At 50.3% G+C, this 16090-nt stretch overlaps 6 protein-coding genes across 6 annotated transcripts; 5 read left to right on the top strand and 1 right to left on the bottom strand.

Moving 5' to 3' along the window:
* Positions 1 to 1528: 1528 nt before the first annotated feature.
* PpBr36_07389 (uncharacterized protein) lies at positions 1529 to 2122 on the top strand (the record flags this gene model as incomplete). The annotated part of the gene is made up of 3 exons (XM_029894526.1): positions 1529 to 1573; positions 1726 to 1864; positions 1935 to 2122. 3 exons carry the CDS (start codon positions 1529 to 1531, stop codon positions 2120 to 2122), a joined length of 372 nt encoding a protein of 123 aa, XP_029748090.1.
* Positions 2123 to 2351: 229 nt separating this feature from the next.
* Positions 2352 to 3327, bottom strand: PpBr36_07388 (uncharacterized protein; the record flags this gene model as incomplete). Its single annotated transcript, XM_029894525.1, has 3 exons — positions 2352 to 2650; positions 2745 to 3103; positions 3179 to 3327. 3 exons carry the CDS (start codon positions 3325 to 3327, stop codon positions 2352 to 2354), a joined length of 807 nt encoding a protein of 268 aa, XP_029748089.1.
* A 1175-nt stretch (positions 3328 to 4502) lies between these two features.
* On the top strand, positions 4503 to 7245 carry PpBr36_07387 (uncharacterized protein; the record flags this gene model as incomplete). The annotated part of the gene is made up of 2 exons (XM_029894524.1): positions 4503 to 6921; positions 6989 to 7245. The coding sequence occupies 2 exons, from the start codon at positions 4503 to 4505 to the stop codon at positions 7243 to 7245; spliced, it is 2676 nt and encodes an 891-aa protein (XP_029748354.1).
* Positions 7246 to 8692: 1447 nt separating this feature from the next.
* Positions 8693 to 9559, top strand: PpBr36_07386 (uncharacterized protein; the record flags this gene model as incomplete). The annotated part of the gene is made up of 3 exons (XM_029894523.1): positions 8693 to 8744; positions 8977 to 9245; positions 9314 to 9559. The coding sequence occupies 3 exons, from the start codon at positions 8693 to 8695 to the stop codon at positions 9557 to 9559; spliced, it is 567 nt and encodes a 188-aa protein (XP_029748096.1).
* A 1030-nt stretch (positions 9560 to 10589) lies between these two features.
* PpBr36_07385 (uncharacterized protein) lies at positions 10590 to 12614 on the top strand (the record flags this gene model as incomplete). Its single annotated transcript, XM_029894522.1, has 9 exons — positions 10590 to 10725; positions 10816 to 11548; positions 11618 to 11640; positions 11694 to 11775; positions 11836 to 11900; positions 11963 to 12015; positions 12071 to 12127; positions 12198 to 12290; positions 12363 to 12614. The coding sequence occupies 9 exons, from the start codon at positions 10590 to 10592 to the stop codon at positions 12612 to 12614; spliced, it is 1494 nt and encodes a 497-aa protein (XP_029748094.1).
* Positions 12615 to 13962: 1348 nt separating this feature from the next.
* PpBr36_07384 (uncharacterized protein) lies at positions 13963 to 16034 on the top strand (the record flags this gene model as incomplete). Its single annotated transcript, XM_029894521.1, has 6 exons — positions 13963 to 14037; positions 14166 to 14964; positions 15074 to 15178; positions 15272 to 15512; positions 15587 to 15738; positions 15805 to 16034. 6 exons carry the CDS (start codon positions 13963 to 13965, stop codon positions 16032 to 16034), a joined length of 1602 nt encoding a protein of 533 aa, XP_029748092.1.
* Positions 16035 to 16090: the final 56 nt, after the last annotated feature.

Below are 16090 nucleotides of genomic sequence, written 5' to 3'. Positions count from 1 at the left end.
AAGTTAAGGGACGTGCAGGTGGTTGTGAATTGCGATATTATGAAACGACAAGACCCGGTTGGGAAAAGTTGTGATGTGACCGCCTGTTGGTGGATAGTTGGAGTACCTCGGGCAGGGAGAAGTCAACCGCCAGCTAGTTGTATAGCTGAAATTAGACGACAGGTCCTAATGGCGGACTGGGACAAAACCAACAAAACCATAGGCTGTTGAGGAAAGAATGGTGTAGCGGATGCAATAGCGGACGCAAGAGCGGATGGCCAAGCAAAAGTCTCGGCAGCGGCCAGGTGCCCAATCCCGGAACCCTCTCCTCTCTTATTGGTAGCCTGTTGAGCTCAACCTGGTACTTAGGTAAGGTAGATAAGGTCGGATGCTACTTTGTTATGGATGTACTCCGTACCCAGCCGACCGATGCCATTGCGGCTTGTTCCCCGCCCTACTATGTCATTCGATTTGAAAGCTGCCGGATCAAGGTAGGTACTTGCGATTTCTCGAGCAGCAAATATTGCACTCCTTATTCTTGATGAACTATGATAATGTGGCTGATCCAACGCTGGTAAAACCCTTCTGAATTACCAGTATTCGACCGTCTTCAGCTGGCATCTGTGATTATGCTAGGTGTACAATGTGGGATCCTGTTGTACAGTAGCTGCCTAGGTATCCAAGTAGATGCCCCTCAGTTATTTCTGTGATGCACAGCCTCCAAAATCTAAGCCTTCACAATCATCTAATGTTTGTTGATTGCGGATGGATCACCAAGATAATTTCAAGGAACTTGCCTTATCTACCTTGAGCACTAACGAAGCCCTTCAAGGTCGGATTGTGACCAGTTCGGAGCGATCATCTGCAACTCGCATCTGAGGTAGGCCCCGCCCGATAACCCAGTGGAACCTTGGGAGCCAAATGCGGGGAAGGCGGTCGGTAGTAGAAAGTGCGGTTCCGTGCTTCCGTACCTTACCTTATCTATGGGCCAGTGAAAGTACCTAATTGCGGTACTGTGTACCGTACTTGTGAAATCACAATGTAAAAATAGAGGACAATTAAAGAAAAAAAAAGCAAATCAAATTAATTCCAATGCTAATATTCCAGTCCATAAATTACTGTACACGTGGCCAGCGGTCGCACTGGAATACTGCTTGTTCCCGCTGTGGTGAATGATTGATTATTCCTGTTGAAATTCTATAAACGGATACTTGACGTAGTAGGGAGGGGGATCATCAAGCACGGGCCACAGGGAAAAGGAATGGGCTGGCAATAGCCTGGCAGGGGTGCAGACAGACTGCGCCTTGATCCGCGCATGCGCGCTTGTCATGTCGCAGCAAGGTAAAAAAAATGCATGGTTTTCGACGTGCCTTGAGAGAAGAGTCAGAAACAAAATCGCGAAAATACAAAACCCATTACTGCACCACGACAACCTCACCGCCGCGACCCGCCCTCTCAACCACGGTCGCTAGCTCTGCAACTTGATACTAGCGCATTCACATCCTCATCAGCTTTTTTCGGGGTTTCGTTCATTCGCAAATAGGTCAAGATGGGCAAGCGCAAAAGCTCCTCGAAGCCACCCCCCAAGAAGAAGGTAAGCTGACACAAGCATAGCCAGGTTGCACGCTTTTTGTCTGCGGCATCCAGTCCAGTAGACCGGAATATGCGCATGGGTGCACGGATGATGTTTTCGCATCTTCTCATGCGATCTTTGGAGCTAACCAGACGTGTTTGCGACCTTGGCAGAAAGACCCCCTTCCCACTCAATTCACCTGCCTGTTCTGCAACCATGAGAAGTCGGTCGACGTCAAATTAGACAAGAAGATGGGCGTCGGAAACCTAGAATGCAAGATCTGTGGACAAAGATTCCAATGCGGCATCAATTGTATGGTTGGACCCGAGACTGCAACCTCCTGCCATTTTGCGCTTATGACGGAGCTGACCTTTGCCTCTAGACCTTTCCGCCGCTGTCGACGTCTACGGAGAATGGGTTGATGCCGCAGACGCAGTTGCCGAGCAGACATCACTTGAAAACCGTGGTACTGGTGGGAGCTCGAGTCGCGCCAAGCCATCTTCCAGCAGATACGAAGAAGAGGATAGATACGCGGGACATGGCGTCGGGGCCGATGATGACTACGACTGAGCGCATACACCCACGAGACATAGGTTTTTTTTTTTTTACGAAGCTGATGGGCCTCAAGAAAGCTGACGAATTTACCACGAAAACGTTTGCCGAATAAGTTGGGATATGAGGCTCACAGATTGGAGGAGAAACAAGGCTATCTATGGCTTCATCAAGTGCCCACTGTTTGATTTTTTGAGGAGGGTTGTCTGGTGAGTTTATGTAAGGTGCTTATGGGTTCCATCGATCCTCACATGGTGTAGAACCGATCACCAAAATCACCAAGACCAGGAATGATATAACTGTTGGGGGGCGTTCCGGCGTTAGTTTTAGAGTGCATGACAATAGGCAGCATCAGGTTAGGGCAAGTGACAGACTTCTTTTCATTCAGTCCTTGGTCGACAAAGGCCGTGACTACTCGCAACTTGGGGAACTTGGTAGCGAAGTTTTCGATTCCTTCTGGGCTTGCGATGAGGTTGAGGAACAGAATCCTCTCCTCTGGGACACCGCGACCCTTGAGTACTTCCACTGCCATAATTGCGGAGCCGCCTGATACGCGATGCGGCGTGTTAGAACCGAGATAGAACCCCTCCGGGAAAACTCCGGGGAGAATAACAGGGCGTGGAATATTGACAAAACTGACCCGTAGCAAACATGGGGTCCAGAAGAAGCACCCATCGACTGGCAATATCTTCAGGCAGCTTGTCGTAAAAGAGCTTGGGCGTCGCAGTCTCCTCGTCACGCTGGATCAGGATCTTGCCGATGCGAACTGAGCGGCAGCAATCCCGGAGACCCTGCTCCATGGCCTCGCCGGCTCTCATGATGGAGACGCCGCAGATTTTGCCCTGAAACATGAGGCCGGCATAGGGGCGCCCGACAGGGGTCGTGACGGTGTGCTCAACCGTCGGAAGGTGGTTCAAGCCCTCCTCAACCAGCAGACGGATGATGCGATTTGAGTAGAAAATGAAATCACCACGCTCCGTGGCCTTATCACGGATGATTCTGCGGGTTCAAATATTCAAAGTCAGCCAGCGAACAGCAAAGTAGAGCCAGGCTGGGGAGTCAGGGGGTGAGCACGTGAGCAGGGCGATGAGTTGCGGCGTCTGTGGCAGCACCGTAACGTTTGCGAATCGCGTGACGTCGGTCGAGACCGTAGCCGTTGGCTTCTGGTGCTCGGCCTGATAGATAGGACCGACGCCTTGGGATGGGGGTTTAGCTGCCGGCATGGTGGGATGCTGCTGCAAGAGGCGGCGAGTGTTGAGGCTTGAGTCCGGGCACCGTTCTACGTGCTGGTTAAATCCGACAAATAAAGTTAGTGTTGGTCAAGGAACCGGGAGAGTATAGCATCCAATTAGGTTCCCGAAACGGACAAATTCTAGGAAACAGCTTGTGTGTATGTTCTTAGATTCAATGTTTGAAGATTTGCACGGAGACAGAAAAGAAAAGTCGAAAGCGGAAACGGCAAGATCAAGCCTTGCGATTGTACAAAAAGTCACTAGTAATAATATCAACCTTTCGAATCGCAGCGCTATCAGTAACGAAGTGGGCTGGGCTTGGGCTTTGATCCATTTCTTTGCATCTTGCCTTCAATCGCGTGCAAGCCCCCGCACTGAATAACCACGGGATCCAGGGGAAACCTTTATGGGTTAGGTCTGGAAGCCAGCCCAATAATGCTGGGATGGTGATGAAAAAAAAAAAAAAACAGATACGAGAGATAGTTCATCAAACATTACTTGACGTGTTCAAGCACCCTGAATATAGTACAGCCGTCTATTTGTCAATGGAATGTGCTTGTAACGCGACAGTCGATCAGAAGATTTGACTTGTCCTTGATGCTTCGAAAGAATTTCCCCCCTCAACGACTGACTGATGAGCACTGTCCCTCAGACAGTATGAATAATTACTGGCACCTTACAGGGTCCAATTGAGGCGGGGCCTGCAGCACTGCAGCAGACGCCGGAAGCGGGAGTAACGGTGGCTAGGCCTGAAATTCAATTTGTTTATGTCACGTCAACCGCGACCGGAGTGCTGCAGCTTGGCGCATTAACTTTGATATCAACCTCGAGGTACCATTTAACTCTGAGGGCAGGTATCTCATGGGAATGAAAAGCAACACACCGAACGTGGCCGGTCTTTAGAACAAAGGAGTCCACTTGCAAAGACGCAACTGGACATCATGCGCTTTTCGATTGCTTCGATACACAAAATCCCATAGCTCTCCATCACGAACGCGCCCGTCATTGCTGCACCCAATACAAGTCGCCAGTCAGTTCAAACACCTAAACCACATCGACCGGACCGCCCACTCGACCCAGCCACATTTCTTAACTTGTTACCCATCGAATCGGTTCTCGTCACCAGTATACGGGCACTGGATTTCCGCGACTCGACCCTAGGCGATATGCTATCAACTGCTACCGACGTTGGCTCGGCGCCAAAACGCAAGATCGCAAACACGTACGGGAAGAACCGAAATCGAAATGCGGTACCAGGAACTTCAGAGGGTGCTTCATCTACCAAGCCCACCTCATCCAAACCAACGTCGCTGTCGAGACCAAAGCTAAAGGGCGAAAATGCGTCGGCGCGCACTTCCACCACTGTCCCATCGCCAGACGATGAGGAGGGGGATCCATATGACTTCCCAGATGATGCCGCCGCTCCCGTTGTGAAGAAACATTCTAGCTACCGCTCTGTCGCAAAACCCGCGCAATCGGCCGCCACCACTTCCGGCTCTTCTCTTGACCCTCGCACCACCATGAAAAGGAAACCAACACACCCTCCAAGTGCTAGGTTACCCAAGAAGCAGAGATCTTCGAGCCCTGAGGTGCTGTCAGAGTCAAGTCACTCGCCAAAACCATCAGTCGCCGATCGTCAACCACAACTAAGTTCTAAGCTGATAAAGGGGAGTGCCCGCTCCCTACAGTCAGATACTGCCGCTAGGTCTTCGTCGAGCAGCTCAACCACGGAAGGTGGGAAGCAACGGTCCATCCCAATCCGCCCAACACGAACATTGGAGAAACCGGTGCTTAAAACTCAGAAGAACCCTCCGGTAGATTTTCATCTTTTGGATGCAATTGGCCCCACGACTGAAGCGACAATAGGAGAACGTACAACACAGAGACGAAGTCCGGAAAAGCAACCAAGACCTATGCTCAAGAAAGACACCGTGTCTTACAGCAGTGCGTCACATGCAGGTACTGCCAAGTTGCAGAGACCAACGCAGTCTGTAACTAGGAAGAACGTCTCCTCCCCTGATATCAGCACAACAACGACACCTCCCGCCAAACGCAGACCGCGGCTTATTGACACGCTCAAAGCTCAGGCTGAGAACAACTCGTCTTCATCTTCGGACGAGGATGAAAACGGGTTCCGGGAAACTCCTCGGAGTCGGAGCAGGGAGCACGTCCATGATTTCAAAGCTTCGCAGACGTCAAGCCCTCAACCCTCACAGCATTCGGAAACACCAAGAGCACGAACATTAACACGACACGGCTCAATGCCAAAGAAGCCGGGCCTCAAGTATACCTACAGTCAGCAGCGGACCATGCTTGCCGACGACTCTATGCTGGATGGTCTTGACCCCCTCAAGGCCGAGGAGTTGGCATTCTCACAGCCTCTTTTAGCACCAAGCGAGCCACAAGCGAGCGCCTACGACTTCGACGATGGCCTGGTAGAAGATGCGGCTGCTTCAGGGGCTGTGCGAGGTATTCATGAGTTACGAAGGGCAGGGGCGAACAACAGAACGACAGACGAAATGAACGACATATTAGATAGGATTGGAGTGCCTAGCGCAAAGGCTTCCTCGGTACGAAGAAGCGCGCTGCTTGAGATGGCTACCCAGGTTCAAGATAAGACATTCCGTCGGCAGTTCCTCATCCACGACAATGGTACGACGAGTCTCCTCAAAGGTATCGGCACTGAGACGGACCCAATCGCTGCATACCTGATTACTGCCATCCTCACAACACTATTGGCAACTGCAACCTCCTCTCATCTCAGCCGCCAGCTGCAGCTTGAAGACCTGGCTAAAGTCATGGGGCTTTTACTTATCTATGAAAATGATATTGCTGTATTAGCAAAAGACCGCAAAAGCAATCTCTCAAAGTTCACACAAAACACGCTTATGCGCGTCAAGGACTCTTTGTTACAGATGAAAATATGGGAGCCATCAACGTCGCTTTCTCAACTGTCACCTCGGACGCTCGCATTGATGTGTATGCATCAAATTCAACAACAGACGCCGGTGGAAGAGCTATTGACTGCAGATCTCACCGCCCAACTCTTTGAGATCCTGGCAGCGCCTGCCGAGCGCCGCGAGGCGCTCAGTTGGCATTCGCCTGGACAAGCTGAGCCTATGGATATGTTTCTCGTCCTTTCCATATTAGTGGCATATTCGCCCGAAGTTATGCAATCGGAGGCCGCCGGGGTCTGGAACATGAAGCACTTGCCCACAATTGCCAGCGTCTTGGAAACGTCGCTGTCCCAGAGGATAGATCAACTGGGAGATCTCGAGATCCTTATTCTTCAGTTGACACTAAACACTTCTAATGGCAACCAGGCAGGCCAGACCATATTGCTGGAGAAGGGACTTCTTCGCAACTTGGCGCAGGCGGCACATACAATGTTCGACTCGGTCTTGCAATCGATAACAAACAACACTTTTGCCAAACCCGTTATCGACACTCTGACTATTCTTTTGGGACTTATGATCAACTTGTCGGAGCACTATGAGCTTGCTGGTACTACATTGAAAGATTTTGAGCCGTTTGACCAACTTGTCAGCTTCTTCCACGGCTACAGTTCGAGAACGCAAGAGGCAAGTGATTCCCTGGGTTTTTGGGAGGTAGTCGAACATGCACTAACGCCGTTTTGTGCAGGCTGATTCAGAAGAGAAGGCTTCGCTCAACGTTGCCTTTGGATATCTCGCTGTTTTGCTAGGCTGTCTATGCCGACACAGGCCTACACGGAAGCGGTTCGAGGCGCTAAATTTGAGCAAGACTATCAGACCTTTGATTAGCGCGATACAGGAATTTGCTAAACATCTCGAGACTACACATGCGAAATTTGGCGTCGAGGGAGACCCTAACGCACTCTCTCAGATTGAGCGCCTGCGCATTCTCATTGATGAATTGGAGGGCATCTAGATTCAATTTCATCGAGGCTTCATGTGGCGCAGTCACAAAAGCCGAGGCGGTACTCTTCACTTGTTGCGAGACGAGCGGCTTGTCGGCATGGTTGATTGTTAGGAGTTGGGTTTATGTATACGTGGGCTGGCATGTGTGACGACTCTTTATTTACGAAATTTCCATACCGAAAGCAATAGACCTGGGTTTCCTCAATTGAATATGAAATTGCCCACGATATCCTGTCTTGCCTTTATAACCCTTTTCGTGCTAACATTGCTCAAGTAACTGATTGTTCTAATCGTCTGCACATATGGACAAATGAAAGGAGCATGGAAAGAGAGACTTTTTGAGACGGGCAATTCTACTAAACGGTTATTTTTTTTTTTTTTTTTTTTTTTTTTTAAAAAAAAAAAAAAAGCACTTGGATGTATTGAGCCAATCCTCTTCTCATATTTCAAGGCTTATTTGATACTTTGGAGGCCGGATATGGATGGGGCAGACGTCCCAACAAGGGCAGTCATGGGATGGAGTCGAGACGTAATTATTCACGTAACCTAAACGCTTCGAAAAGATGCAGACTAAAAGCAAGCTCAGCACCCTTTTACTGCGTTGTTAACAAGTCAACAATACACCAAACAGCCCACATGTCAGGACTGTCACATGCTTGAAACACAGCAAAATGTCCCAAAAAAAAGTGTAGTACTTTCAGCTACTGGCACATTCTACGAAGTGCGGTGACCAACGAATTACGTTTAACAAGTCTGGTGATGACGCTTTTGCCACACCAATCAAGCCGCGCATCAAGGCCAAATGGGTCAATACTATGTAGTATGGGGGAGCATGGCTTGCATGCGTTGGGCCTAGGCCAGTTCTATTCCCTGTCCCAAGAGCCGCAGTCTACATTTCATGAAGTCAGCGTCGCATGCGCAGCGTTTACTGTAAAAAGCCCGGCCGAAACAGGGGGAGGATCGCTTGACAGTTGGGCGGGCCCCGCACCTTGGGACGGTAATTAGTAGTAGCAGCCAGCCGTACGTTGTTGCTTGGAGCTGCCAGACGGGAAGCTGCGTGGTGGGTATGGCTCCATGCTTCAGGCTAAACCGACCTTTTCAATACGTTTTTTATTTTTATTTTTTTTTATTTTTACTTTGGCTGCGTTTAACATCCACTCACTGACGTGATTAATTCCTTTGCTGTACTTCTCCTTGTCCTGTTAGTATTCTTTCTTTTTATTTTCTTTTTATTTTCTTTCTTTTTTGAACACCCTTTTAGCAGCCGTCGTCTGTTTTCCCGGCCGTCTTATCTAGGTACCTGAGTAGATTCGCTCATTCCGTACGCCTAGACCTCTTTCGCATCTTTATTAAGTCTCTAAAGGGGTATCGACGTCGATTACCCCACGGCTCGCCGAAAGAACTGCCATCTTCTCATCAAAGGATACCCCCCACGCTACCCGTCAACTAATTCCAGGATGGCAATTACCAAGCAGCGTAAGATTGCGATTGTTGGGAGTCGCTCGGTCGGTAAGTCTCACTACCGCCCCTGCTTGACTCCAATGGCACGGAAGACCCTTCGTGGTCCTTGCACAGAAGCAAAAGTAGTCCATAGTTAGGACTGCTGATGAAGATAGGACAAGGGAGCTATCATATGTGCCAGCTTGAGCCGTATTCTCCTGTCACCTTTTGCGCGCTACACCAACAACACGCTCGGGTTTTCGTCTTTCTGACTTCTGGTGCGACCACCCGTTTACTATAGGCAAATCTTCGCTGGCAGTCCGGTTTGTAGACGGGCATTTCGTCGAGAGCTACTATCCGACGATCGAGAACACCTTTAGCAAAGAGATCACGTACAAGAACCAGATATATTCGACCGAGATTGTGGACACGGCAGGGCAGGATGAATACAGTATTCTTAACTCGAAGCATTTCGTCGGGATCCACGGCTACATAATCGTATACTCGGTCGGGTCGCTGACCTCATTTGAGATGGTGCGGACGATCCGTGACAAGATCATCCACCATTTGGTCAGTAACCGCATAGACGAGGCCCCGTGATACGAGCCTGACTGACTGGTTTCTGTTTCGGTGTGAAGGGAGTGGCCGAGGGTGACGTTCCCATCGTCATAGTGGGCAACAAGAGCGATCTTCGCCCGGAGCAAAGGCAAGTCACGCCGCAGGATGGACAGGCGCTCGCAAACGAGCTCAAGTGCGGATATACAGAAGCGAGCGCCCGATACGACGAGAACGTAGCCCAGGCCTTCGAGCTCATGATTGCGCGAATCGAGGGCGCCCCCAACGGCGGGGAGGCTACTAATGGGGGGAAGTGCGCCGTCATGTGAAGTGGCGGTGCCGGGCCAGAGTTTTGATTGCACTTATATACCCGAATGAAGAGCAACTTCGGTGGGCCTACCATGGGGGATCAGCAAAGTGGTGGTCCAGTAAACCTAAGCAAGGGAGGTATGCCGCTTCGTCATCTTATGGATACGCTTCTTGGATATTCAAATTTTGGGATTAGGTATTTTTGCGGGATTCATGGCGTAATGGCTTCAGCTTTTTTGTTGGACAGGCTTGCTGTTGCACGGTCCCGTGGCGATGGCGATCATTGCACAGGAAGAGACGGGAGATATCGTTGGGACTGGTCGACGGAGTATGAAGGACTAGTTTCCACAAGGGCGGCATATTGGCAGTTTGGGCTGATGCTTCCTCCGCCGCTACGGATGCCGTAGGCATGATCTGCAGTGCTTTATTACCAGGCCAGCAAAAGGCACAGGAAGGCTAGGGAGGGTCAGGGGGTCTCTAGGAATATATTCCAGAGAAAGCGTACATTTCAGTTATCAAGGCTTGGCTCTTGAAGTTATACGTATGACAGCTTGCAGTCGGTATCAATGGCTGGGGAACTTGTCTTTTGGCCTTCATGGATCTGTTTTGGCTGTCTCAACGACAGAACATATGGCAAGATCCTCACAACAGGGCACCTACCCTGTACTACTGTATTAAAGTATCCAATCCAGCGCATATTCTGTCAGCAGGCTCATGTTAAGTAATTACTGTCGCGTTTGTCGATGCTTTCAGCCATCCCATGTCTAATCCGCCTTTTATATTTTTGATGAGTCGGATATTCAACTGTTGACTCTCGGGTGAAATTCATGTGCCATCAAAAGATTCTGAGCCGCTGGTGACACGACCCCTTAAATGCGCGACGCGCTTTGTGGTTTTACCCCGCCAATATTTTGAATTGACTCTTTGCGCTACTTATAAACCCCACCTTATCCTCGCCAGTCCTGGGCTACTTTTCCTTGTTGAGCTACTTTGACAAGAATACCACCAAAACTAGCCAGAAATAATACGCGCAATTTGCACATTGGCACCATGGTTCTCGACGTTACCGATTTCATCACGGAGCGGGGCGGCAATCCTGAGAAGATCAGGGAGTCGCAGCGCCGCCGCCATGCCCCGGTCGAGGTCGTTGACGAGATCATCGCCATGTGGGATGACCACAGGAGGAGTGAGTAGGAACGGCGATGACAGCAGCAGAAGCTAGCCAGAAGTCGAGGGAGTCAAGAACTAATAACAAGTTCGTTTCCCACGAATACAGCACAATACGCGGCCACGCAGATGAACGCGCAAATCAACGACGTCCAGAAAAAGATTGGAGCCAAGAAGAAGGCAAAGGAGGACGCCAGCGAGTTCCTCCAGGAGAAGATTGCTCTTGAAAAGGCCAAGAAGGAGCTGATCGACTCGGCAGCTGAGAAGCAGAAGCTCCTCGACAAGAAGCTCACCACAATCGGCAACATCGTCCACGACTCCGTCCCGGTCAGCGACAATGAGGACAACAATGAGGTCATCAGGACGTACTGCCCAGAGGGCTTGACGGTGGAGAAGCGCGAGTGCCTCAGCCACCACGAGGTGCTCACCAGGCTCGACGGATATGACCCGGATCGGGGTATCAAGGCGGTCGGACACCGAGGCTATTTCCTCAGGCAGTGGGGCGTTTTCCTGAACCAGGCCATTATAAACTTTGGTCTCGAGTTCCTGAGCAGCAAGAACTTTGTGCCGCTGCAGCCGCCATTCTTCTTGCTCAAAGATCAAATGTCCAAGACTGCCCAGCTGGAGCAGTTTGACGAGGAGCTGTACAAGGTTGTTGACGGCGAGGCGGACAAGTACCTCATCGCCACTTCGGAGCAGCCCATCTCTGTGTACCACGCAAATGAGTGGTTGCTGCCGCAAGACCTGCCTCTGAGATATGCCGGATACAGCACATGCTTCAGGAAGGAGGCTGGTGGCCACGGCAGGGATGTCTGGGGAACCTTCCGTGTTCACCAGTTTGAGTAAGTTGGGACTGGTTACCAGCGGAACGAGTGAAGATGGTTTACTGATGAATTACTGCACGATTGTAGGAAGGTTGAGCAATTCTGCATTAGTATGACCACCTTATCTCGGTTATACCTGGAACTCATGCTAACCTGCACATAGCCGAACCGGAGAAGTCGTGGGAAATGTTTGACGAGATGATCGCCAACTCGGAGGAATTTTACAAAGCACTCAGCTTGCCATAGTAAGTATTGGCTTAAGACCTGAGATGTCGACATGGTGTTCGAAGCTAACAGAGCCTAAGCCGCATTGTTGCTATCGTCTCAGGCGCATTGAATAATGCGGCTGCAAAGAAGTTTGATCTGGAAGGTGAGTTGCAGCTGCTCGAGGCGTGAAAAAGCGAATACTGGCCCTGTGCTAACATTTTGCAGCGTGGTTCCCATTTCAGGGAGAATACAAGGAGCTTGTGTCTTGCTCCAACTGCGTATGTCGCCTCAGTCCTTTGTTGATGGAGAGCCTGCTAACGATGCCGGTAACAGACCGACTACCAGTCAAGATCACTTGAGATCCGATTTGGCACAAAAACGCAGACTTCTGTATGCACAACCTTAGTCGATCTTTAACTTGAAATGGGCCATGGACCAGCGTATTAACCCTCCCCAACAGACCAAGAAGGAATACGTCCACTGCCTGAACTCCACCCTTACAGCCACTTCAAGAACCATGTGCGCTCTTCTCGAGAACTACCAAACAGAAGATGTAAGAGAGCACTTGGGACCTGGAGTCGATTAGCGAGCTTACCGTACTGATATTCATTTACTTGTTATCTAGGGTTTCAAAGTACCGGAGCCTTTGCGCAAATACCTTCCAGGAGCACCCGAGTTCATCCCCTTCACCAAGGAGCTTCCTAAGGACATTGCTGCACAGGCCAAGGCTCTCAAGGAGGCCAAAGCAGCCAGCAAGTCCCAGAAAGGTGCTGCAGGCGCTGCTGGCGCTGCGAAGCAAAAGGTGGCGGATGCCGCCGCCGCCGCCACCGGTGCAGTCTCGCAAGTTGCAGAGAAGCTGGGAGAGACTAAAGTTTGAGCAACTTGGGTTGCGTGGAATATTCACCAGGGATGGCTTGAGATGATATTGAGCGAGATCATGGGGATTGCTTTAAGAAAAGTAGGATTTGCTCACTGGAATGTAACTGATAGCTTGGGGCCCTGTCACAAACACTAGAACGAACTAGTCTAGTTCTATATCGACTAATAGAGGTGAGGTGGCCACCGCATCGGACCGAGATCTTGCTTGGGTAGCTATTTTGCCTAGGTGCTAAGGTAAGAAGCTAGGGAATTATGAGTAGCATGCATGGCGGTTTGTCCTCATCTACAGTTGTACATCCAGCCAATCAAGTGGGTGGGTGAAAGTTGCTATGTGAAGAAATTAGAAGAACTGAAATGAAATGATTCGTTCACCCGGACAGCGCGATTGAAGGGAGCTTGCGGAATTTGAAATGCCCTGAATGAAATTGTCAAACATCAGCAGAGTAATACACAGTCTTGTTGAGTGCACTGTTGCTTACAATCTCATCTTCAGTATGGCCTTCCTCGGAATCGCCGCCACATCCTTGTCAATTGCTTCCTTCAGGTCGTGCCTGGCTTTACTGCATCCGTCAATTCCCACGAGAATTTACCTACAGCCAAGTCATTTGTTGGTCTTGAAGGATGTTACCTGCCTGACCCAGGATCCCAAAAGAGAACAAGTGGTTTTTTTATTTTTTATTTTTTATTTTTTCAATATTTATTTGTTGGCTTCTGGTACTAAAGTTACTACCTGCCTTACACACTCCATCCGAATGTTTGTCAACCGAAGGTGGTGCATGCTGGTCGTCCGAAGTGACCACTCATCAACTTCAGGGTGCAGTACTCATTCACTGAAGCAGTGGCTTTCCGAGGTCCCCACAGTCACCTGGGTGGACTGATCAGCCGCGGCGCCTGTGTCTGACGCTTCTTCACTGACTACGGACACAAAAACGTACATTCCTTTCTTTCAACTTCATTGCTGTCTTTTGAATTAAAAATCTTGCAGAGCAGCGCGCTGTCGCGTGGCTATACAATACCTACATGTCTGCGTGTCGCCAATAGAGCTGTCGTCTGAGCGTATAAACGGCCCCCAACTTTTGACCGATTCGCCTGGTCTTCAAGGGGTGGGCCCCATCCTGGCTCACAGCTTCGTCGACAATCCGAACATTACAAAGCAGAGGCTGACCCCAGAAAACAAAAGCCTTTCCCGGCGTGGTGGAGAGATTTACGGCGGCATCTGAAACCTGTCTACAGATTGTAGGTGATTAGGGGTCGGTTGCGTGGGGCACAGATGCAACTGAACTGAATCGTCGCATGAGTAACACTGCAGGTGTGCAGGCGCAGCACAAAGCACTGTCGTTACCGCCATGACGCGCCCTGAACACCCACGAGCGAGTTGCCCGTTTTGCGGCTACGAGGCTAACGAATATGGCGTACTTCTTGTAAATCCCCACCGTCTCTTGTTTCGAGCCCTGTTTTTGTTTTTGTTTTTTTCTTTTTTTTTTCTTTTTTTTTTTCTTATTTTCTTCTCTTTTGTTGGTCTTGGTTTTCTTTTCCCTGAACATCTCAGTGTCAAAGAGATATAACTCACGCATGGTTTCTTCAGCATATGGAACACGTGCACCCCGAGGGCGAGTCTCCCTCCGTCGTCAGGGATAGCAACAACAGCAGCACAGTCTCTTCAGCCGCAAACGGTGGCTTTGCGCTGGACGACGCAGACGGCATCCAGTACGCCGAGTGTCCCGTTGATGGCTGCGGTGAGGTTGTTCGGGGTGACGAGATGGACTACCACGTCGAGCTCCATGCTCAAGAGGAAGGGCCCGAAGATGGGAACGCCGTATCTTTCAACCGGCCAAGCGGTGGATCTCGCCCTTTATCTAGCGCTGGAGCCCAAGCAACTGCCGCGAACCAGACTCGCATGACACAGGACTTGCCGCAGGAACGGAGTCAGAACAATGACCACATGCCTCGGAGCCGACGTGAGCACCGCGATAATGGCAGCCGTCACCGTCAGCGGGCCGAGGATGCTAATAATGATCGCCACAGTGGCGGAGGCCACCGGCAATCTTCCCTGTTGCAGTGGATGGGCTTGATTTCGCGTCCGTCGTCTGCCTTATCACGCAGGCACCAGGAACGTGGCAAGAGCAAAGCGGGAAGCTCCAGTGGGCACAGCAGCAGCACGGCTACACCGGAGGCAGTCAACCACGCACCTGGGATAGGAGTCTCCACACCACCATCGATGTCTCCAGCCCAAGTCCAGGAGAAAAAGCGACTTGGGAAGGCAGAATTAGGAAAATATGCCCACGAACAAACCATGCCCGCTTGGTTAGTTGCGCATTTGCGCAAGGGAAAGGAGGTCAGAGCTGAAGGTAATATTACCTCATAATCCAGGATGGATTGTGTGTGTGTGTGTGTTTTTTTTCAGGTACTGTGTCTGTGTGTTTTACTTACTGACAATCTTTTGTGTCTCATGTGCAGGCGTACTGCCAGTGCTTGAACAACTGCTTGAGCAGAGTGCCACTACGAAGTATGCGTATTTATGCCATCCAGAAGTAGAGCACGTCTCAAAACTCAAGAGAGAAGGTAAGCTCCGTGAAGCTTTTTTAGATATGTGTCACGAATGATGAGATTGGTGGTTTATATGTACTTTGGATGACTGACATAGCGGCCATGCAGGCGGGTTTTGTGGCTACCGAAACATTCAAATGATGGTGTCTTACATCAATGCTGTTTCGTTTCCAGGTCATCAACACTTTGACGGGCTTCCTTCGGTCTTTAGGATACAGGATCTAATCGAAAATGCTTGGGACAAGGGCATCAACGCCCAAGGTCGGGTTGAGACGGGGGGCGTAAAGGGTACTCGCAAGTATATCGGCACCCCTGAAGCTCAGGCTGTCTTGTGCAGTCTCGAGATTCCGTAAGTTGTGCTCACTCGCTTTCAAACCGGGCTCCTGATGTACAAAGCTTCAACTAACTGGTTCGATTATTCAGTTGCGAGGCTCAAGGTTTCAAGAATCGAGAGCCCGGCAGGTCGGAAGCACGCCTGATGCAGGAAGTTGAACGTTACTTCCAGTCTGGCGACTTTAATCCAGAATACAAAGTTCGACGCACAAAACTGCCGCCAATTTACTTTCAACATGCCGGTAAGTCTTGGATATTCCTGGTATCAACTATGAGAAGCTGCTGAGTGTAGCAATCATTCCGTGCAGGGCACTCCATGACGATTGTCGGTTTCGAGAAGCTCAAGGGCGGTCTCACCAATCTTCTTGTTTTCGACCCCATGTTCCGCGACTCCAGTGCCATCCTTAAGCTGGTAGGGCGCCAGTTTGAGTACAAGTTCCCCGATCTGGCTCTGAAGCCATACCGACGTGGGAACAAGTACCTGAAGAAATATCGCGAGTTTGAGCTCCTAAAACTAAAACCACCGCAGCCCGCATAGTCTGCGTGCCCTTTCGACTGGTTCCAAAGTCCGGAGTAATGAGGCCGAGGTCAAAG

Source organism: Pyricularia pennisetigena, chromosome 1, assembly GCF_004337985.1.
Source record: "Pyricularia pennisetigena strain Br36 chromosome 1, whole genome shotgun sequence".
In the NCBI taxonomy this organism is placed as follows: Eukaryota; Fungi; Ascomycota; class Sordariomycetes; order Magnaporthales; family Pyriculariaceae; genus Pyricularia; species Pyricularia pennisetigena.
Note: the sequence above shows the minus strand (reverse complement) of the source record. Positions and strands in the feature narration are given on the sequence as shown.